Source organism: Desmodus rotundus, chromosome 5 (genome assembly GCF_022682495.2).
Source record: "Desmodus rotundus isolate HL8 chromosome 5, HLdesRot8A.1, whole genome shotgun sequence".
NCBI classification, from domain to species: Eukaryota; Metazoa; Chordata; class Mammalia; order Chiroptera; family Phyllostomidae; genus Desmodus; species Desmodus rotundus.
The window spans coordinates 14123700-14145999 of record NC_071391.1 but is presented as its reverse complement, the minus strand read 5'-3'; the positions used below and the strand labels follow the sequence as shown (position 1 = coordinate 14145999).

Below are 22300 nucleotides of genomic sequence, written 5' to 3'. Positions count from 1 at the left end.
CATGTGCCAGGCCTATATCAGAGATCCAGACTGACCACAGTCCCTGCGTTCTTGGGTTTAGAGCCCTTCGTCAAGTTTAGGTGAGCAAAGAATAAGAGTAAACAAAAAGGCAACAATAAGTAACGTATCATAAGGCCTAATAAGGAGACAGGCTGTATCGGGGGTGTGACTTTAGTGCAGGGGATCAGAGACAACTTCTCCAAGTAAAATGTGAGTCAAAATCTAAGTGTGACAAAGGAGCAGTCAGGAGAAGATATGAATTCAGAATATGTCAGGCAGACGGATCAGCAAGTGAAAGGCACTGGGGTGGGGATGTGGTGGGTGTGAGTGAGGAAAGCAAGGCCTGGGGGGCTGGGAGGCACTGAGAGGTGAAATCAGATTGTGGTAGGTGGGAGTCTGTAAATCATACGATATATCAGTTCATTTTCTTTTGGCTGCAACTAAGAAATCAGCCCTGGATGGTGTGGCTCAGTGGATTGAGCACGGGCCTGTGAACCAAAGGGTCACCAGTTCAATTCCCAGTCAGGGCACATGCCTGGGTTGCAGGCCAAGTCCCCCCTAGAGGGCACAAGAGAGGCAACCACTCATTGGTGTTTCCCTCTCCCTGTGCCTCCCTTCCCCTCTCTAAAAGTAAATGGATAAAATCTTCTTTAAATAGTCAACTATAACTAGCTGAGGTGTTTGCCTGCACACCCAGCCCCCTTCCAGCCCGCCATCCCTGCAGATTGCACCTGCTGTCCACAGGTGGAGTCCACTGAATCCTTGACTCAGGGCTGACCTTGTGACTTGCTCTGACCAACAGGGTACAGAAAAAACATCCTGGGGCTTTGAGGCCAGGTTTTACAGGGACTTCTGTTTCTCCCCCTGGCTATCCTGACACCACCCTCAGGAAGCCCAAGCCATCCATATGGGAAGGCCACAAGGAGGGGAACCAAGGCATCGGGCCAACAGCCCCAGCCCACCCACCAGGTGAGTGTGGCCACAGGGGTGATCCCACCGAAGACCAGCAGAAGAGACACCCAATCATCCCACAGAATCTAGAGAAACAAGGAACGGTTTCAGTTTTTGCCTGCAGACCCTCTCCCCCACAATGGGACTTATTTTTTTACTAACCGACCCTGGATTTGCCAGTCCTGTTGTTGGTTCTCCCACTCCTAATCCTCCTCTGGAATGTGGGCCCTGCCAGCGAAATTCTCCGTCCTGCCTCTAGATCTGCAGCCTTGGCTCCTTCCCTGGTTATTACATTCCCTGCATCGCTGCCTCAGACCCTGGGCCAGCCAATGGCAGATCATCCAAGCTCCAAGGGACTCAGGCTCTCCCTGTGCTTCTGTTCTGCCTTCTTTACCTGTCCTCCTTTTGCCTCATAGTTACAAAGTGGAGCTGTCCTTCCAAACCTCAGGCCTCCATTAAGGACAGAACGTATAATAAAAAGAAGCAACAAAAAGGGTAAAGGCCTAGCTGCTATAACAAAGAGCTCCCTGTATAACTACACAGGGACATAAACAGTATAAGTTGATTTCTCTCTTACATAACAGTCTCGAGGTAGGCAGGCCACATGGCAGGTGGCTGTTCACCACGCAATAGGAATCCAGGCTCCTCCCATCATATTGCTCCCACAGCCCTAAGACAGTGACCTCGTCTGCACGCTCACAGCTGCACCATGGAAGTATTTGGGTCCCCAGTTATGGGAAGAGGAGGAGAGAGCACAGAGGAGCACACACCTAAGGTTTTAAGGCCCAGACTTGGAAAGCAGCACACACATCACCTCCCTTCCCCATCCACTAAGTCACATGTTTTACTGACCCACAAGGCAGGCTGGGAAATAGAGTCTCTGGCTAGGCAACCATGTGACTACCTTTCAATTATTTGGGGCTAATGGGCAAATGAACTTTGGTAGGTAATTACTAGTGTCTACCACATAGAGGTAGCTTCTGAGTCCTTGTTGAACTCAGGGACGAGATAGTCACCACCTGTGTGTTTCCAGGAGCTCTCAGGCCCTACTGATACAGACCGCTGTCCCCTACTCCTCGGAGGTTGCTTTTGTCTGTAGAAATCATCTTCTGAGTTCTGGCCAAGATGATGGCATAGGTAGAAACCCTTTGCTTCCTCGCACAACCAAAAGGAGGATAACAGCCAATCTAAAATCAATAAACAACCGGAATTGCCAGAAAATCAAACTGCATGGAGCTCCGACAACCAAGAAATTAAAGAAAAAGTCAAACAGAACAAACTGACCGGTGCTCCGAGACAACGAAATATGGCCCAAATCAAAGAGCAGAGCAAAGCTTCAGAAAGAGAGCTAAGCGATGAGGAGATGGCCGACCTACATGATGGAGAATTTAAAGCCCTGGTAATCAAAATGCTCACTGAACCGATTGAGCTTGGTCAAAAATGAAAAAAAAAAAAGAAAGATACCCAACATGACATAAAGCAAAATATTCAGGGAACCAACAGTGACAGGAAGGAAACCAGGACTCAAAGCAATGATTTGGAGCAGAAGGAAGAAATAAACAACCTACCGGAACAGAATGAAGAAACGAGAATTCAAAAAAATGAAGAGAGGCTGAGGAATCTCTGGGACAACCTGAAACATTCCAATATCCAAATTATTGGGGTGCCAGAAGGAGAAGAACAACAGCAAGAAATTGAACACTTATTTAAACAAATAATGAAGGAAAACTTCCCCAATCTGGCCAAGGAAATAGACTTCCAGGAAGTCCAGGAAGCTCAGAGAGTCCCAAGGAAGTTGGACCCAAAGAGGAATACACCAAGCTACATCATCATTAAGTTATCCAAGGTTAAAGACAAGGAGAGCATCCTAAAAGCTGCAAGAGAAAAGGAAAGAGTTACCTACAAATGAGTTCCCATAAGGCTATCCGCTGATTTCTCAAAAGAAACCTTGCAGGCATGAAGGGGCTGGAAAGAAGTATTTGAAGTCATGAAAGGCAAGGACCTCCATCCAAGATTACTGTATCCAGCAAAGCTACCATTTAGAATAGAAGGGCGCATAAAGTGCTTCCCAGATAAGGTCAAGTTAAAGGAGTTCATTGTCACCAAGCCATTATTATATGAAATGTTAAAGGGACTTACATGAAAAAAAGAAGATCAAAAATATGAACAGTAAAATGACAACAAACTCACAACTATCAACAACTAAACCTAAAAGGAAAGAAAAACAATGGAAACAAAAACAAGCAAATAACCAGAACAGGAACAGAATCAGAGAAATGGACATCACATGGAGGGATTTCAGTGGGGACTGGGAAGGGAGGAATAAGGGGGGAAAGGTTCGGGGAAGAAGAAGCAAAACTGGTAGGCATAAAATAGATGGAGAGCAGTCAAAAATGATACAGGAAACAGAGAACTCAAGGAACATACGTACAACCCATGGACATGAACTAAGGGGGAGAATGCTGGAGGGTGGGGGAATGCAGGGTGGAGGAGGTATAAAGGGGGTGAAATTGGGAAAACTGTAATAGCATAATCAATAAAATATACTAAAAAAAAAAAGAAATCATCTTCTTCTGCCATTATCCTTGGTTCCCAGCCCAGGCAAGACAATAGGACTACGCCATACAAGGCCCTGTTTCCTGGCTTACTACAGCCTCCACCTCCACAGTGATGACCTGCTGTCCCACCTCACACCTTATATACACACCGGGTAATTACTCTGGAAAAACCTAAAGCTTCACCCTTTAGGGATGGTGTAAACAGTTAACATTCCTTAAGTTAAATTCAACAGCAAAGAGTTTGTGCGGAGTGCACAACTCCTTCAGGCCTTAGACCCCTAAGAAACAGCCCCACCCCCCTTTCCTTGATATGGAACAAACGAGACTGGAATCTGTGGAACTTACTGTGTTGGCCCTTTTCAACCTTAATGCCAAGGAGTGAATTCAGCTAATGGGGCAATTTCAGGTACAGTGTGAGGGGCAGATTAGAGACCAGCATACCCGTAGGTCTCCTGGCCCGCAGACAGCCCAGACCGTGCCCCGCACACCCAGCAGGGACGGCCCCTGGTCCCTCTCCGTGAAGGGCTTCTGGCCTGTGTACAGTGTACGTAGATCTCTTCCTTAGGGGCTCACGGTGGCAGCACATTCATCAGGTAAATGAATCCCTGCTAATATGACAAGGGAAGGGGCCCTTCCAGGAAACCAGGGCCTCTCAAGAGACAAGTTTCCCCTGTCTGTCATTCAGTTACTTGCCACAGTGAAATACCAGGCCTGAGAGAAAAGAGACTGGAGCAGGCAGCGCTCGAAAGGAATCCCACAGCCCTGGGTGTGGCCCTGGAACAGGACTCGCCAGGTAAGGTCCAGATGACCAGCTCAGTTTGGTTAAGTCTCTCCTTCCCCAGAGGGATGACTTGATCCCAAAGGTGACAAGGTGACAGAAGGCATGCTCCACCTGCCAGTAACTGGGAAGCAGGATGTCCCATCCCTACAGGAAGGGAGGGTGTGGGTATCACAGAATGAGGACCAGAGGCCTGGTGGAAGAGGACAGGGCCTGGGGCGGAGCTCGCACTGGGGACTTTGCACCTGCCCTGGGCTGCTGGACAGTGCTTATTTCCCATAACCCTTCCAGTTTCTATGGCAAGCAGTTAGCGTGTGAGACTTTAAATGTACTCCATAGGTTTTACTTTTTTATTACGGAACTTTTACTTAAGGAGTAGAACCTTCTTACGCCAATGATCTCCCTAGTACCTATGCCCAGCTTCAACAACTATCAACACTTTGCCTACTTTGCTTCATCAACCTTTTTCTTTTCTTTTTGGTGAATATTCTGAGTATTTTAAAGCAAATCTCAGACATCTCACCAGTCAATTAAGTGGTACTAATTAAATGGTGTTTGAAATATAACAAACACTGGGTACTCCCTACGTTGAACCATACTAGCTAGAATTCTGAGTAAGGGGTTTGAGACCAACTGGCGTAGTCCAGCCCCCTAGCTTTACAACAAAGAGAACTCAGGAGGATTGAGCAGCCCAGCCTTGGTGCGTGAGCGGGAACCAGGGAGAGAAGTCAGCCCTGGTGCGTGCCTGGTAAGTGGCGGTCCTGGGCTGGTGACCGACTACCCAGGCCGGTCTGGGAGTGGGGCACGGTGGGCGGGAGTGGGGGCGGGGACACTCCACTCCCCGCGAGCCGAGAGAATCCGAGCCGTTACCCGCATGCACTTCTGGAAGCGCAGGCCTGGTTTGCGACGGGCCTAGGATGCTCCCGGATCCTGGGACTTGCAAGCTACGGTAACTGGAGCGGGGGATTGTGGGGCTGACTGGGGCGAGGTATCCCAAGCAGGGGTAGCCTCGGAAAGAGGAAGGAACCTGCTCTCCCGACCAGCGGGATAACCTGGGGCTGAGGGTAGGCTGGGGCCTAGGTTGCCTCGCGGTCGTCCACGGGCCCCCATTGGGGAGTCGGCAGCGAGGCTGGCACGGTGCCCGCGCCCGAGGCTGGGAACAGGAAGTCATCTCCCGAGGGCGCGGCACTGGGTGAGATGCTGCAGGTGCCTTGCGCTGGTGCTGGGCAGGGCGGCGGAAAACCACGGTCTGTCAGCGCAGAGCCAGGTGAGCGCGCTAGCCACGGGGCCGGAGCTTGGGGATGAGCCTGGCGTGAAGAGGAGGATTTTGCAAGGGGCAGACAACCCGGAGACAGGATGATGCATTGAGGCTCGGATCCACCGTCCGGGGGTCTCGAACTGGGGGGTCCGGGGAGACAGACTGGGGTTCTGCAGGGGTGGTATGGCCTCGGGCGTCTGGGAACGCTGCTAAGATTCTGGGTTTGGAGAGGGCTGAGGCGGTGACAGTGAGGAAAGGAGGGAAATGTAAAGAGGTTTGGGAACGGTGAGCTGGGGGGCTGGCAGGGATGGGGGTGACTCTTGACGCCCAGGGACGTGGGACAATGCCAAGAATGGGGAGCGCGGAGAGCGCAGTCCCGCCCGGCGACCGGGGGCGGATGCACCTTTAGATAAGCGGAGGGGAGGGAGTTAGCCTTTGGAAGGGACGGAGCCAGGGGCGGGAGGGGGGGGCGGCGGGGGCGCTACCGGAAGGGTACCCAGGCTCAAACAGCCAGAGGACCCTTCTTTTGCTGCTGAGATCCGCCACCTTGAGCGGGCGGGGAGCGCACAAGGGTTGGGAAGCGGCCGGGGCCCCGACGCGAGCTGACTCTCAAGGCCTTCTCTCTGTGACTGTGGCTTTAAGAATGACGTTGAGCGTGCGGGCTCTTTAAGGAAGAGGTCGGGGGCGTGCCTGGAAAAGAGTCCCGGGGCCGCTCGATCCCGAGCGGTAGCAAACGCTTGGAGGCTCCCGGCCGGCCCGTAGCCGGCGCCCGAGAAAACGGCGCGCTGTGGCCCACCGTGGGCCGGCCGCCTTCCGCGTCCTTTGGACCCCACCCTGAGCCCTTCTGACTTCTCCTGCACCCCTCTTTCCAGAACACCCCCCGCAAGCCCTGCCTCCATTCAGCTCCCTACAGGCAGGCCGCCCTCTCTGTCCCTACACACCCCCCTCTTCCATAGCAACGCTGCCTCCCTCTCCCTGCACCTCTTCCCCACCCTGTCCTCCGCAATTTTCTAGCACCCTGGCCATTCCTTCCTCCTCCTCCCATTCCTCTCCCCTAGGCCCCAGCCCCCTTTTCCCTGATAGGTTATCTGCCTTCCCTGTGTGTTTTCTCACTAAATGAGGCCCCTGGGGTGGGAGCAGGTTGTGAGGCTCACCCTAAAGCCGAACTTCTTCATCCAAGGGGAGGATGGGCAGGCCTCTAGACCACCCCCCATGTGACAGCTGGGGACTGCGGCCTGCAGAAAGCAGATTTGAGCTCACTGCCCTTGACTCCAGGAAATCAGTTCTGGCTGTGCAGTGACCCAGCTCCTCTGCTACCGTTTTCAGGGCCCCTCTGAAGCGCTCCAGGATCCTGCACATGGCACTGATGGGGGCCCCTGACCCCTACAGCGAGCCCGAGGCCAGCCAGGAGAAGCCCTTTGTGCTTCGGGCCCTGCAGATTGCATTGGTGGTCTCTCTCTACTGGGTCACCACCATCTCCATGGTCTTTCTCAACAAGTACCTGCTGGACAGCTCCTACCTGCAGCTGGAGAGCCCCATCGTCCTCACCTTCTACCAGTGCCTGGTGACCACACTCCTCTGCAAGGGTCTCAGCATACTGGCCATCTGCTTTCCTGGTGCACTGGACTTCCCCACACTGTGCCTGGATCTCAGGATGGCCCGTAATGTCCTGCCCCTGCCGGTGTACTTTGTTGGTTTGACCATCTTCTATAACATCGGCCAGAGGTACATGGGTGTGGCTTTCTACACCCTGGGCCGCTCGCTCACTATCATGTTCAATGTGCTGTTCTCCTACCAGATGCTGAAGCAGACCACCTCCTCCTATGTCTTGCTCACCTGCGGCATCATCATTGGTGAGTGGCCAGCCGGGGCCGTGGGAAATAGGGGAAGCATGGCAGCCACACCCTAACGAATATCCCTGCCAAGCTTCTTTGGACTTTATCTGTCCTAGCTCCCCTGATGCCTCAGTAATATGAGGAAGGTCCTGGGACCCAGAGAGCAAACAACTTGCTTGAGGTCCCCTAACAAGTTAAGGGCACAGGCAGGGCCCCTCATACAAGGTGAAATTATAATCTATGTTTCACTGAGGGAAAACCAACGCACAGAGAGGTCTAGTAACTTGTCCAAGATCACACAGCTGAGAAGTGGCAGAGCTGGGATCTGATCTCAAGCAGTCAGCCTCCATGCACTTGCCCACCATGCTTAGCAAGGTCTATTGCTATGTCCTGACTCCCCATCCAGTGTTCTTTCTAGAAGACAATGCATCTTTTCATAAGTATTCTGTCACCCTGGCCTTGCAGGCTCATGATAATGCCTGAGACAGTGGCAGGAGATATGCCTGGACAAAAGTTAGCTGCCTTCCCAGACTTGACCCTCAAAAAATCACCATGACTGATGGGGACTTTGTGCTATCATTCCACATGTAGCATCTCCTTTGCTCCCCAGAGGTTCCTGGGCAGTGGCATCATGGTGATCATCTCCATCCAAACAGGGAAACTGAGGCTCAGAGAGGTTACGTGCCCAAGGCCAACAGCCAGGAATGCAAGGCTGGGGTGCAAACACAGAGTGGCCAGACTGCCAGGCCTGTGCTTCTACCCACCCTGCTCTGCTCTTGTCCCCCAGAAGTTTAGGCTGCACTATCTGCTACAGCAATCACTGGCCACGTGTCTGTTTCAACTTAAATCACAGCAGGTCCTCAAACACATCGTTTTGTTATAACAATGATGAGATGCATAGGAACTTAACTCTCGTTTATATCAACTACCTATGGTAAACTGATTTAGGTCTGTGTTGTTCTAGTGGCAGAATCTCTGGACGACATTAGGTGAAGACTTCCTGTAATTCAAAGTAAATGAAATTTTGCAAATTTAGTCTCAGTGACAGGCATCGTAAGCTGATTCTGTAGCCACTTTTCAAGTGCTCCGTAGCCACGTGTGGCCAGTGGTGACTGTTTTGGACAACTTAGATTATAGAACATTTGTTGTTTTATAGCAGCACACTGGGTGAGAGCGCCCCAGCATGCCTCCCCTGCTTCCTGGGCCTCCTTCATCCAGGAATGAGATGCTTCTTTAAACCTGTTCGGGCTTTTCCTGGTGCTGGAAAGTTGTTCTTGGTTGACCTGCATATCTCTGCTGGTGTCTTGGAGTCCCAGGCCAAGGGTCGCTAGTAAGGGGAGGAGTCCATCCCATGCCACCAGCCCTAGAAAGGGTTCCCCTTGTTGAGCAACTGCTACACCCAGGGCTGTGCAGTCCAGCCCCAAGTTGGGGGTGGGGGCAGGGGAGAAGGGGGGAGGTTAGAGTGGGAGGAGCTGCCAAGACCCCCAGCATATCTCTCTCAGCTGCTCCCTCTGCCCCTCCCAGGGGAGGCCTCACTCTCTCCCAGAGATCCCCATCTGCCCCACGCATCTCCACTTCAGTCCTGCAGACCTGTGTGTGTGTTTGGGATGCTCTTGAGGGGAGAATTTGCATGCAGGAGGGTGATGTCACTAGGGAAACTGGGCCCACATCCGAAAAGTAAGAAAAGTAGCTGATGGTGAGATTGCTTCTGAGAGGTGCAGCCACTGGCTGGCCCGATGGGGCCGGGCCCAGGGAGGCTGGTGCTCTGTGTCTGCCTCTGTCCAACCCGTTCCCACTCTGGAGTGACCCCCCTTCCTTCCTCCTTGCTGGGCAAGATGGATCAGAGGCCACTACTCCAGCCCCTTCCTCCTCCCTGCTCCCAGGTCACACAGTGCCTTTCAAAGCTCCTTCCAGCTGAGAGTCCCTCTGGGGTCTGGAACCTTGAGGGGGCAGGCCCCCTGGACTCAGGAGGTAAGCAGCAGGAGGGCCGAGGGAGCTCCAACTAAGCACCCACCACTGCCAGCAGGTCTGTGGGTAACTCGTTTGCAAAGGCTCTGCCAAGAACAAAGGCTCTGCCAAGAAAGGGAGCGCTGGGAGAGCACGCCTACAATGCTGTGGGTGCCTGATCTCCCTAATCCTCACAACCACCTCCAGAACAACCTCCATTCATTCATTCAACAACTACTCACTGAGACCAGCCACGTGCCAGGGACTGTGCCAAGCTTTGGGGAGACATGTTTGGAAAAGGTAGACTGGCTCCTATGCTCCTGGAGGCCACGGTGATGGCACTTGGCAGTCCATGAGAGAAGGTGGAGCAGTGGGAGCTGTGACGGGACAGAGGAGGTGCTGTGGGAACCCTGGCTGTGGCGGGGAGGGGGGGGATGGGGGGGGAAGGGGGCCATCCAAGCAGCCCTTCTGAAGGAAGTACCAGATGGGTGTAAGGAAGGAGGGAGGTAGAGCATGTGCATTCTCCACAGCTGGGCCCGAACAAGACTCACCAGATGTGAGGCTGCCCAAGTTCAATGAGTCTGGAATATTTCAAGGGCAGTGGGGAGGCAACATGGAGGAGCTTTAAGCCAAGACATGACCTGAGCAGATCTGTACTTTAGAACGTCATTTGGGTTGCAAGGTGCAGAGTAGATTGGGGGCGGTTGTGAGGCAGGGTGTCAAGAGAGTGGCCCATATCCCTGCCACTCAGGGAAATGGGAGCTCAGAGATGTTAAGTGAACTTTCCCCAGGCCACCCAGCCTCTAAATGGCAGAGCCCAAATCTCTCTGACACTGGAACTTTTCCTATGCTCCCCCATGTTGGCAGAGGCTGTAGCAGGGGATACAACGTGTGTAAGATTCAGCCCTGCCTCTGGGAAGGTGGGGTCTCTCTGAAGAGACTGCACTGTCCCTGTGGGCAGGCACCTTGTAGCCCAGGCCAGGCCAGGTTCTTGAAGGAAAGCAGAGGCAGGAAGTGGTCTGGGGACTGGGGGTATCAGGAAAGACTTCACCCCTGGAGAAGCTGACTTTGACCTTGAGAACGAGTTGAACTCTCTGAGAAGCAGGAGGGTGTTTCTGGTGCTGGGCACAAGCAAGGACACTGAGCCCCAGCATGAACAGCAGGAGATCAGAGCACCGTCAGCTCGGGTGGTGGCAGGACAGAGAGAGATAGCTGGCAAAGGTGCAGGAAGCACAGGTGCCAGGCTGAGGAGCACCCACCAATGGTGGGCAGTGGGGAGCCTCAGAGGCCCTGTGAGCAGGAGGTGACAGAAGATAGGAGCCTAAGAAAGCATGACTATCCCAAATGACCTGCAGCCACAAGTGATTCTAACTCACTCCAGGCTTCCATTTTACAGCCCAGGATGCCCAGCCTCTGAGACCCTAAATCACTTAAATCACTTGCCCAAGGTCAGTGTAACCATAAAGTGCGCGCATCCTACAGGACTGGACTCAAGTGCTACTTTCCAGATGCCTCAGGCCAGCACAGTCACCCACTCACGGGTTCTCACAGCCCCCTGTACTGTCAACCAGACCTCATTGCAATTGTAATTAAAGAAGTAATTGGGCAATGAACTGTTTTAATATCTTTCTCCTTTGCTAGAATGCGTGCTACATGCAGAAGGGTTCTTGGCCTGGGCCACGCCCCCAGTGCTTGTATGGTGCTTTGCATACAGTAAAGACTTTGGACATGCTTATTACAGGGAGGGTGGGAGGATGGGGTGGTGAGGGCAGCATTACATTCTGTGAATGTTTGCAGCAAAATTCTCTGTCCTCCTTCCCCCCGTCCACATCTCCCTCCCCATCTCCTCTCCCCACTACAGGTGGCTTCTGGTTTGGTGTGGACCAGGAGGGGGTAGAGGGTTCCCTGTCTTTGACAGGCATCCTCTTTGTCGTGCTAACCAGCCTGAGCATCTCACTCAATGCCATCTACACCAAGAAGGTGCTCCCGGCTTTGGACGGCAGCATCTGGCGCCTGACCTTCTACAACAACGCGATCTCCTGCGTCTTCTTCCTGCCCCCGCTCCTGCTTCTGGGGGAGCTGCGGACCCTCCGCCTGTTTGTCCAGCTGGGCAAAGCCCACTTCTGGGGCATGATGACGCTGAGAGGACTGTTTGGCCTTGCCATCAGCTATGTGACAGGTCTGCAGATCAAGTTCACCAGTCCCCTGACCCACAACGTGTCGGGCACGGCCAAGGCCTGCGCCCAGACGGTGCTGGCTGTGCTGTACTACGAGGAGACCAAGAGCTTCCTCTGGTGGACGAGCAACCTGATGGTGCTCGGGGGCTCCTCTGCCTACACCTGGGTCAGGGGCTGGGAGATGAAGAAGGTCCAGGAGGAGCCAAGCACCAAGGAGGACGAGAAGAGCAGCATGAGGGTGTGAGCTCCTGCGGGACCTCGGGATGGCCTGTCCCATGAGAATGCCCCAGAATGCAGGGACGGCCTCTCTTACCTGACAGACCTAGGTAGGCCTAGGAGGAATGGAAAATCACCAGGTGAGAAAATTACACCATGGGATACTGTAGCCTGGGAAACTGCCTGCCAAACTAACCCAGGACAAACAGATGCCCAGCTAAGATTGGGGTCTGGGGTCAGCCTATCTGGCATTTCAGGATGCAGCTTTAACCCGAGGTCCGATAAGATGTATCAAGAACAATGGTCAGCAGAAATGGCACCCAGCAACCAGCTCTAGCCAATCAGACTCTGACACCCCTACCAGTTACCCTTCGTAAGTTTTTGTGCTTAAAAACCTGCCCTAAGAAAACCGAGCGAGTCTTAACCTCCTTTGGTTGGCTCCCCAACCTCCCTAGGTTAGCCCCACTTTCTCCTATGAGTCTTAACCTCCCGTGTTTGGTTCCCCAACCTCCCTATATTGGCCCCACTTTCTCCCACTAGTCTTAACCTCCCTTAGTTGGCTTCCCAACCTCCCTAAATTGGCCCCACTTCCCCCTACGAGTGTTAACCTCCCTTAGTTGGCTCCCCAACCTCCCTTAGAAAAGCTCCACTTTTCCCTCTTATTCCCCACTAGTAAACCCGGTTCCCTGACTCACTGCATCCGTCTGGTTTCTTGAGCGACTCCGACCTAACATTACCCAGGGCAGGCAGCCTCCAGGAGACATTGTTTACAGACCGATCAGATTGGGGGGACGGGAAGGGGGATGTCAAATGGAACCAGTGTTTCAAGTAATGTCAGAAAGTTGCCAATCCTCTCTCGATCCCGTTTTTTATTTGGGGGTTTTGTCCTCCCCTAGGGAGCAGGGACCCCTACAGGGAGAGCACACTAGCCCTTGGGGAGTAGGAGAACGATGCACCCTTCCTGCCCACGTCCCAGGGCCTTTTACCTGCACATGACCCTGGGGTTGAGTACAGGCCACAACCTCTAAGGAGCAGTGTGGGGAAGTACTCTGGGAGATGAGGCTGTGACCCCACCACAGGCCCCCCGAAGGGGTTTGGGAAACCTCACATGTCTGGGATCCAGGGAGGGAGCACAGCTTTGGCCCCACAAACCCAGCTTCCTTGGGAGGGAAGTGGGGACTGGGCTGAGAGGGGAAAGGGGCTGGTGTTCCCTCTTCTTTGCAGAGACCACCAGGCCCTGCAGAAGGGGACAAAGGACCAGTTGTGCCCGCACCTGGCCCTGGCACCCCCAGAGGCCACCAGGAGGTGGCCTGGGAATGGGGTGCATCATGGGAAAGCGCCCTTTCCCACCACCTGCACCCATGTTTCCAGCTCTTGAACATGAGAACTGCAAACCTGTCACAGGTGAAGCAGGGTCAGGAGCACGCTCCCCAATCCTGACACAGGTTTAGCTGTCTTGGCTCAGCTATCAGAGTGCACCAGGGGCCACTTCTGCTTCTGCAGCACAGCCTCCCCCAGAGCTTCTCCCCAGGGGGCCTGACAGAGCCTCTTCCCTGATCAGGAGCAATTGCAGTTTTCCCTGAGGTTGGGGCTGGCACAGGCTGATTGTCTCCTCACTGCCCTACCTGGGCCTCTGGGCAGCCTTAGCCCTGTCCCTTCTGTTCCACCCATCTCCCCTTCAGGGTAACTCCTGATGGGTGTGGTCCCTATAGGGGAAGGCAGGGAGAGTGCATCTTGTCACCACCCCCTCTTCCAGGCCCCCCCACAATCCCAGGTGGTTTCTAATGATGGTGGGGCCTGATCCCCTGAATTGTGTGTGACTTAATTAAAACCAGAGTAAGACATCCTGTGTGTTGGGGAGAATAGGATGAGTACAGGAAGGGTCCTGGTAGCGCCTAGACCTGATTTTTTTTTTTTAAAGATTGTACTTATTTATTTTTAGTGAGAGGGGAAGGGAGGGAAAAAGAAGAAGGGAAACATCAATGTGTGGTTGCCTCTCACATGCCCTACCCTGGGGGACCTGGCCCACAACCCAGGCATGTGCCCTGACTGGGAATCGAACTGGAGACCTTTTGCTTCACAGTCCAGCACTCAATCCACTGAGCCACACCAGCCAGGGCTAGACCTGATTTGTGACCAAGGCTCTCCCCTGCCCTGAGCAAGCCCAGATATTAGCAGGTCAGCCCTTCAAAGAAAAGCCAGCTCTCTCTCTCTCTCAGGTCAGGCCTCCTCCCTGGGAGGGGGGTGACCAGACCTGGGCTTTCATATCAGCAATAGCTGCCATTCACTGGGCACTGGCTGGAGGCTGGGCGCTGAGCTGAGTGTTCTACCTCCATCCTTCACCTTCACAACCCCTGCCCACAACCCCCTATGGCACACCTTCTGTGAGGTGGGCACCATCGCTGACCCACCCCCTTTATAAGTGAGGATTCTGAGGCTCAGAGAGGACCACAGGAAGGAAGAGGCAGCAGGAGGATTGAAACTGGGTCTCCACCTTCAGAACGCAGGTACTGAGCCACGTGCCCATAACTACCCTCGGCATTTCTGAGCACTCATAGGTGCCAGGCGCTATGATAGGTCATATTAACATAACAGCCCTAATCTGCTTCTTGGATAGGCGCACACGGAAACACACATCTCAGCCCCACAACAGGCTCAGTCATGGAAACAGTCACCTATAGCCCTGAGGCCTCAGAAGATGGAGAGGCCAAGCCTGGGGGGACCAGCCAGGCCTTCATCAGGGCCAGGGTGTTGGAACCGCGTCAGGCTGAGGAGGGGCTCCAGGAGGAGGGGCAGAGCAGCTCAGCAAACAAGGGTGAGCCAGGGAAAAGCACATTCAGGGAGTGGTAACAGGTTGGGGTGAGGGCCAGAGGAGGAGGGTGGGGAAGTGTTGTGCACGCTGCAGCCACCCAGACTCGGTCCTCTCACGTTTTCAGCCATGGCCACGTCCCTTGGACAGAAGAGACATGATTGGTTCTGCGCCCTGAGTATGATCAGAAAGATGGGACAACATTCTTCATGTCCCTTGCATGTTCTTGGACAAGATTCAACAGAAAACTCAATTTTAACTTTTCACCAGAGAAATTAAAATGTAGACAAAGATACATGCGCCTGGCTTCATCTCATATATCAAACTTATTCGTAAGTTTAAAGCAACTGTGGGTCCCAACTCTGAGATGACAATTGAGCAGCCCAGCCCACCATGGGACACTCGCTCACACATGCACAAAACTGTGCTGTGTGCTTAGATGCGGGTGGACCCACACGCCGCCTGCAGACCCTGTTCTGATGCGGGAGCCAGCCTTCCAGCGCCCAGGCTGCCGAGGGCATCAGCGCCACTGCCCCAGCCCATCTCTGTGGTGGTTAAAGGGGGCCAGACCGCCTCCGGGAATGTTTTCCCTGGGGGAAGGTGCAAGTGGTGCTCCTTCCTCTGACCCCCCAGCCTACCCATCCTCTCATTGTCCCTTTCTCAGAGCAGGAATGTGGAAGTGAGGCTTCCCAGTAAAAATCTGGTGGGTGAAGATGGAGAATTTAGGAAGAGCAACCTGGCCTGCTGCTGCCACACACTGGTCCTTCAGCAAGCATCCTCCTTACTTCTGCTGTTGAAAAGCACTTGACCAGAAGTCGGGAGACCTGGGTCCCACCTCTTAGAAGTGAGATGGCCTCGGCCAGGCCCCCAACCTCTCTGCGCCTCACTTTCCCTATCTGAGATATGGGGGTCACCCTCGTCCTTCCTGCCACACAACGTGGATGTGAATTAGTGCTCGGGATAGACCCCAGAATGCCGTGGGTTGGTGCCAGTGTCCTCATCAACAGACCACAGTCTCTGTATTGAGGGTTCTCTGTGCGCTCAGCGCCCGGGAGACCAGCAGTGGACAAAAACTGAAAGCAAACAAAGAAATGCTGTGACCTGGACGATAAGGAAAAAGCCGAGATGGAGAACATCCGAGGGAAACCTCCCCAGATGGAGTCGTCAGAGGTGGCCTCTCCAGCACAACATCAACCTCAGACTCTAATGAAGGGAGGAGCCAGCCAGAGAAGAGCTGGGGACAGGGCATCCCAGGCACAGGGTGCAGCCCCTGCAGAGGCCCTGGGGAGGTAGAAGAGTTGGGTGTGGGGAAGGGCCAGGGTGAAGGCAGGGGTAGCAGGAGCAGAGTTGAGGGCCTCCTCCCAGGGGAGGGCAAATTCCCAGAAACAGGAAAGAGGATAGAGATGGATTTGGCAACTTTCTGCTGTTGCTTGGAAACGTTGATTCCTTTTGGTTCCACTGACCATGGAGAAGAAAGGAGCCAGAGGTCAATTTCGAGCCAGGGAGCACTACACAGTAGTCCCTCTTTATCCACTGGGGAGACATTCCAAGACCCCAAGGGAACTGTGGTTAGTACTGAGCCCTGGTACACTATTTTTCTTATATAGAGATACTTTCAGCTTCTCTTTGGCACATCTGAATTCCCAGCAGCACTACGCTTGCACATTGGGCCGCTATTAAGTAAAGTAAGGGCTACGTGACCACGAGCCCTGCTGCATTGGGGCAGGACTGTCACTCTGATAACCAGGGTGGCTGATAAAGAGCAGGCAGCAAGTGACTACAGCCCAGAGACCCTGGACTATTCGATGACTCCCACAGAGAGTGGATGGCAGAACAACGAACAGATTGCATCGCTCCACGCATAATGGCGCACGACTTACAACCTGTGAACTGTTTCTTCGTGGAATTTCCCATTTAATATTTTCAGGCCACAGTTGGCTGTGGACACCCGAAACCTCTGGTACCTGAAAGCATGGAAAGCAACACCGTGGGTAAGAGGCTCAGTGCCCAGGGCGGCCCCTGGAGGGGCCAGCGCTTGGATTCTATGTTGAGAAAACCCTCTGGCTGGTGTGAGAAGAATGACCTGACAGGAAAGGCAAGGGCTGCAGGAGGCTACGGGGGTGGCCAGGCGAGAAGTGGCTGTGGCTTAGACTTTGGTGGTGGCAGTGGAGACAGAGTGGATGGATTTGAGATGCATTTTGAAGGTAAAGCCACCAGACCTTTCAGAGGGATTGCATGTGGGGCTGAGAAAATGGAAGGATTCAAGGACAACACGAGAATTCTTGAACACAAAACTGGGGACGGAGGTGCCATTTACTGGACAAGAAGACCAAGGGGTGAGAGGCGGGCCCAGGATCAAGGTTATTCTGGGACATGCTGGGTTTGACACGTTGATGGCTCACAATGAGACACCATCTGGTGGTGATGTCAAGGGCACTCTGGGATGTTAGGACTCCGGAAATCTTTGTGAAGGAGAAAGCACTAAAGAAACAGCTTTTCACCCCAAAGTTTGGCAGCTGAAAACAGCCGTTTGGTTTTGCTGGTGATTTTGTGGGTCAGGAAGGGCACAGCTGAGCAGTCCTTGCTCAGAGCCCCTCAAGTGCTGGCAGTCAGATGCTGGCCGTGGACTGGGAGCTCTGTGGAGCTGGCAGCTGGGGCACCTGCCCATGACCTCTCCAGCTGGTGGTCTCCGGGGGGTCAGACCTCTTACCTGCTGTTGGCGTCCCCACTATGGTTCCCAAGAGGAGTAGCTGGAAGCTACCTGGCCTTTTCTGGCCCAGCCTTGGAAGTCACTTTGCATCACTTCTGCCTTTCTCTATTGGTTGAAGCAATGGCAAGCCCACCCAGAATCCAGAGTAGGAAACAGAGTCCCACGCCCCATGGGAGAACACTGGGGACATGTATGAAAACTGCCACGCAGCCCTTCTCATGGCTGCCCCTGACAACAGCCCTCAGCACACGTCTGGGTGTTCCTTGCAGCTCAGTGAGGATCCCGCTCCTTCATGCCCGAGCCCCGTCCCTCACAGAACTCCCAGGACGCCCTCTCAGAAGTAATGCTGAGGTTCGCGAGGTGCGCGTGTTGTGCCTCTAGAGTCCCCAAGCACTTGGAACAGTGCTCCTGGTCACGGCCTAACAGACTGGCCGTGATCGCTGAGGCTCTGCAGCCTAGACGTGTGCCCCCTTCCTCACTTTGTGGGATCCTCTGTGATGCCATCGCAGTTGCCTTTAATCCCAACGGTTTGAATATTAATATTACAGTATCTAAAGGGCAGGAAGCTAATCTTTCAACCAGTATTTATTGAATACCTACCATGTGCCAGGCCTATATCAGAGATCCAGACTGACCACAGTCCCTGCGTTCTTGGGTTTAGAGCCCTTCGTCAAGTTTAGGTGAGCAAAGAATAAGAGTAAACAAAAAGGCAACAATAAGTAACGTATCATAAGGCCTAATAAGGAGACAGGCTGTATCGGGGGTGTGACTTTAGTGCAGGGGATCAGAGACAACTTCTCCAAGTAAAATGTGAGTCAAAATCTAAGTGTGACAAAGGAGCAGTCAGGAGAAGATATGAATTCAGAATATGTCAGGCAGACGGATCAGCAAGTGAAAGGCACTGGGGTGGGGATGTGGTGGGTGTGAGTGAGGAAAGCAAGGCCTGGGGGGCTGGGAGGCACTGAGAGGTGAAATCAGATTGTGGTAGGTGGGAGTCTGTAAATCATACGATATATCAGTTCATTTTCTTTTGGCTGCAACTAAGAAATCAGCCCTGGATGGTGTGGCTCAGTGGATTGAGCACGGGCCTGTGAACCAAAGGGTCACCAGTTCAATTCCCAGTCAGGGCACATGCCTGGGTTGCAGGCCAAGTCCCCCCTAGAGGGCACAAGAGAGGCAACCACTCATTGGTGTTTCCCTCTCCCTGTGCCTCCCTTCCCCTCTCTAAAAGTAAATGAATAAAATCTTCTTTAAATAGTCAACTATAACTAGCTGAGGTGTTTGCCTGCACACCCAGCCCCCTTCCAGCCCGCCATCCCTGCAGATTGCACCTGCTGTCCACAGGTGGAGTCCACTGAATCCTTGACTCAGGGCTGACCTTGTGACTTGCTCTGACCAACAGGGTACAGAAAAAACATCCTGGGGCTTTGAGGCCAGGTTTTACAGGGACTTCTGTTTCTCCCCCTGGCTATCCTGACACCACCCTCAGGAAGCCCAAGCCATCCATATGGGAAGGCCACAAGGAGGGGAACCAAGGCATCGGGCCAACAGCCTCAGCCCACCCACCAGGTGAGTGTGGCCACCGGGGTGGTCCCACCGAAGACCAGCAGAGGAGACACCCAATCATCCCACAGAATCTAGAGAAACAAGGAACTGGTTTGGGCCTGTAAATTGTGGGGTGGTGATTATGCAGCAGTAGACAGCTCACACATCATCCTAAGTAAACGGGGAGGGGTATGTGAAGGAAACTGGGGTTTCTTATGAAAAAGCAGAGAAGCCAAGCCTCAGAAAGGGCAGGAACCAGAGTCCTGTGGCCATCCCAGCCGAAGGTCACGACCTGTCCACTGAAATGCCACTTGTGTTGCAGCCCAGCTCCACTGGGTCTCTGACCCACTTCCTGTTCAGCTTCCCCAATTCCTGGGAAGTGGGTGTGCTTGGGTAAGTACTCCATTCCCCAGGCACAGTCACACACGTCACCCAGACCACTGCCCCGGGGCCCAGGGGTGGACCCCAAAGAGTTCTGGAACATTCTCCCCTATAGATTCAGATAATAAAACATGGGCAAAAAAGTTTTTCTCTTCTCCTGACTTGATTTTTGTTCAAAAAATGCTGCTCATCAATGAACATGTCCAAGTCCCTTATTTGGCGGCCCAAGAAAGCTAAGGCACGGAGAGGTTAAAGGAAGTTTCTAAGGTCACAGAGCAAATTGGCAATGAGCCCAAAGTGGAACATGAGTCTCCTGGTCCTAATCCAAAGTGTTCTCTGCATGGTAGGGGGGCTATTTTATCAATTTAGTGAACACAAATAAATTTTACTAAGTATCAGGCACTTTTGAAAGTGCTTTTACAAATATTAATTCATTCAATTCTCATAACATCCCTGTGGGGGTATAATTATCTCCCATCTCGCAGATGAGAAAATCTGAAGCACAAAGGCGGTAAGTAATTTGTCTGAGGTCACACAGCTAATAAGTGATATAACTAGGATTCGAACCCAGACAGTCTACTTCTCAATCATAGAACTATGGCTTTCACCTTCTGTCTGAAGATAAAGAATAATTCGCCTTGGGGTAAAAAGATGACTCAAATCACTCAGTAGCTGTGTGGGCTCAGCTAAATCCCTTAATCCTTCTGTTCCTTTTTCTAGATGAGAAAACTGAGGCCCCAGGGTCAAACGATTTGCCCAATACACCAGTGACAAAACAGAGTGTGGTACTCAGCTCTCCTGGCAGTCCCGTCTGATTTGCTTTTCCACTGTAGCACTTTGGTGGGGAAGCTGCCTCACCAGATGCAGCACTAGCCCAGCCCCTGCCCTGCCCCTGCCCTACCCCTGCCCCCACCACAAATCTCAGTTCCGGTGAAGGGGCTAAATTTAGGACCCGAAACCAGCTGAAATGCGGACGGCAAAGCCTGCTGCACAGGACCTCCTGGCCCTGGTGCCCTGAGCGCTTAGACGGAGGAAGGCTGTGTGCAGGTGGGTGAGGGGAGCGGGGTGTTGGTGCAGCCGCACCATGGGGGGATTTGTAACATTTGATCTGGGACTGAGTTTGGAACTCAGACAAGCCTGAGACCCTGAGAGATCATGACAGACTTGCCCAAGGTCACAATGTGATGGGACAGAACCTAGGACCCTCCTCCCAGACCAGTGCCCTTTCACGGAGAATCATCATCATCATCATTTTTAAAAAATAATAATAGTAATTAGTAGTACTAGTAGTAGTAGTAGTAGTAATTATTATTGTTATTTTACTATAATACATTGTGTATAATTATAAATATGTTTATATTATTAAACATTAAATAATATTATTATTGTTAACATTTGTTGGCTACTCACCACCTGCAGTCTCCTGATTTTTAAATAATGGCTCAAATTGATAAAACACTTGCGGGCAGTGAGGCGCGTACCTGCACCACATTCAGCCTGGGGCCACCATTTCACAATCCCTTTCTTAGCCCACAACTTCTTTCGCAGTTTACCGCATCTGGGAGAGTTTGGGTAGGACACAAACACCGGGGCAAAGGAGGCGGCATTTCTAAGACCCAGAGCGAAGGGAATTGCCCCTGTTGCTTCTCCCAGGGAAAGGGCCCTTCCCCTCCCAGCTGCCCAGAGGGGAAGATGTTTCCACCCTTTCCCAGCCAAATCCGTGGTTAACACACCTCACAGGCCCACCCCCCCCCCCCCCCCTCCCCGAGTGAGGGAAAGTCTTCCTGACCTTCTTGGCTGTGTTATCGCCAGTGGCCGGGGAAACAGGACAGGGGCTAGAAAGTTCTGTTGCTGCTTTTGCTGCGGAGCTACAGGCACAGTCAACAATAGTGATGGTGACAAAACTAACAGAGCCCTGGAAAGGAAGTCCCTTGCCATGGAGCCAGGAACTCTGAATGATGACTAAGCATTGTCATTGTTCCTTGACATTTTTTAAATTTAGTTTGTTAACTTAATATCTTTGGAAGAAATGTACTAATTAACCACAAATTGAACAATGTGTATTTCAAAAATTCAAATTGTACAGAAAGGTATCGGATCCATGTTTCCTCTACCCCATCCCTCTCCTGCCGATAATCCATCCCTGAAAATACAATTACGTCACCCTCCCCAACATTAACTCCCATTTCTCTTCGATGTGTTTCTAAATAATTATTTCTTTGTTTTTATAAATTTAGAGACACCAGTAAGCTTTTTCCCCAAAAAATAATATATACATTACATATATGTAAATGAGATGGGATCATCCTCCACATATTATTTCATAGCTGGCCTTTTTTACAATTTAAATTTATAATAGTTTTCTTCTATTTATTTTTATTGAGATATGATTGAAATATAAACCCTTGGCATTTTGTAAAATCTCTGTTGATCAAGTGGGAAAACCATAGGCTTTGGACTCAGACAGACCTGCCTTTGAATCCCTGCTTCCCACTTCCTAGTCGGGTCATTTAACAGGGCACTTGGCCTCTCTGAGCCTCAGTTTCCCCATCTGCAAAGGCAGATAACTAAGGATGACAATAATAGTCCCTATTTCATAGGGACATATCAAGGGTTAAGTGAACAGTGCCTGGCATACAGCAAATCCCAACAGATGTTCGTTATTATTAATATTCCTCTGTGAGTTTATGATCTTTATTTGCACAAAACTGTTATTGCACTTCTCATGGACCATATAGCGAGATAAAAATGTTAATATGCCTGTTTCCTTCGCTACATTATGAGTTTCTCAAAGGACAAGAATCATGTCTCACTCAACCCTGTATACCCAAGAGCCTTCTGAGAGCCCGGCCCACAGGCACATGGTCCAGTGTGCCCAGTGAACGAGTAAACCCCTCGGAAGCAAGTGCATGTTTCCAAAGCATCGCTAACGCCTGCTGAGCACAGCAACCTCTGCCTCCAAGCTCCCCCTCACTCATGGGGGCGGGGTGGGGGGGTGCCCTGGCTCCATGCCTGAATCGCAGGGTCCTGGCCCCTGCCCACTGCTGACTGAACCAATGTCCTAACCCAGCCACCATTCCCAAATTAGGATTTGAAAGACACTGGTCAGCCTTCTCCTAGAAGGAGCCAGAAGTT

At 52.3% G+C, this 22300-nt stretch overlaps 1 protein-coding gene across 4 annotated transcripts; it reads left to right on the top strand.

Annotated features, from left to right (window-relative positions):
- Positions 1-5005: 5005 nt before the first annotated feature.
- SLC35C1 (solute carrier family 35 member C1) lies at positions 5006-12410 on the top strand. Of its 4 annotated transcripts, none has more exons than XM_045194177.3 (3): positions 5006-5035; positions 6872-7398; positions 11189-12410. In XM_045194177.3, exons 2-3 carry the CDS (start codon positions 6903-6905, stop codon positions 11746-11748), a joined length of 1056 nt encoding a protein of 351 aa, XP_045050112.2. In that variant the 5' UTR covers positions 5006-5035; positions 6872-6902; the 3' UTR covers positions 11749-12410. The 4 variants fall into 4 exon arrangements, with proteins under 4 accessions (XP_045050112.2, XP_024414691.2, XP_053781541.1 ...); XM_024558923.4 differs by lacking the exon at positions 5006-5035 and adding an exon at positions 5153-5236; XM_053925566.2 differs by lacking the exon at positions 5006-5035 and adding an exon at positions 5453-5554.
- Positions 12411-22300: the final 9890 nt, after the last annotated feature.

What these genes read in the sequence shown, in the direction of transcription:
- SLC35C1 (XM_024558923.4), top strand. Translation starts at nt 5,205, where the DNA reads ATGCTCCCGGATCCTGGGACTTGCAAGCTACG. An exon ending in CCTGGGACTTGCAAGCTACG is followed by an intron (nt 5,237 to 6,871) that starts GTAACTGGAGCG and finishes TACCGTTTTCAG; the next exon opens with GGCCCCTCTGAAGCGCTCCA. An exon ending in CACCTGCGGCATCATCATTG is followed by an intron (nt 7,399 to 11,188) that starts GTGAGTGGCCAG and finishes TCCCCACTACAG; the next exon opens with GTGGCTTCTGGTTTGGTGTG.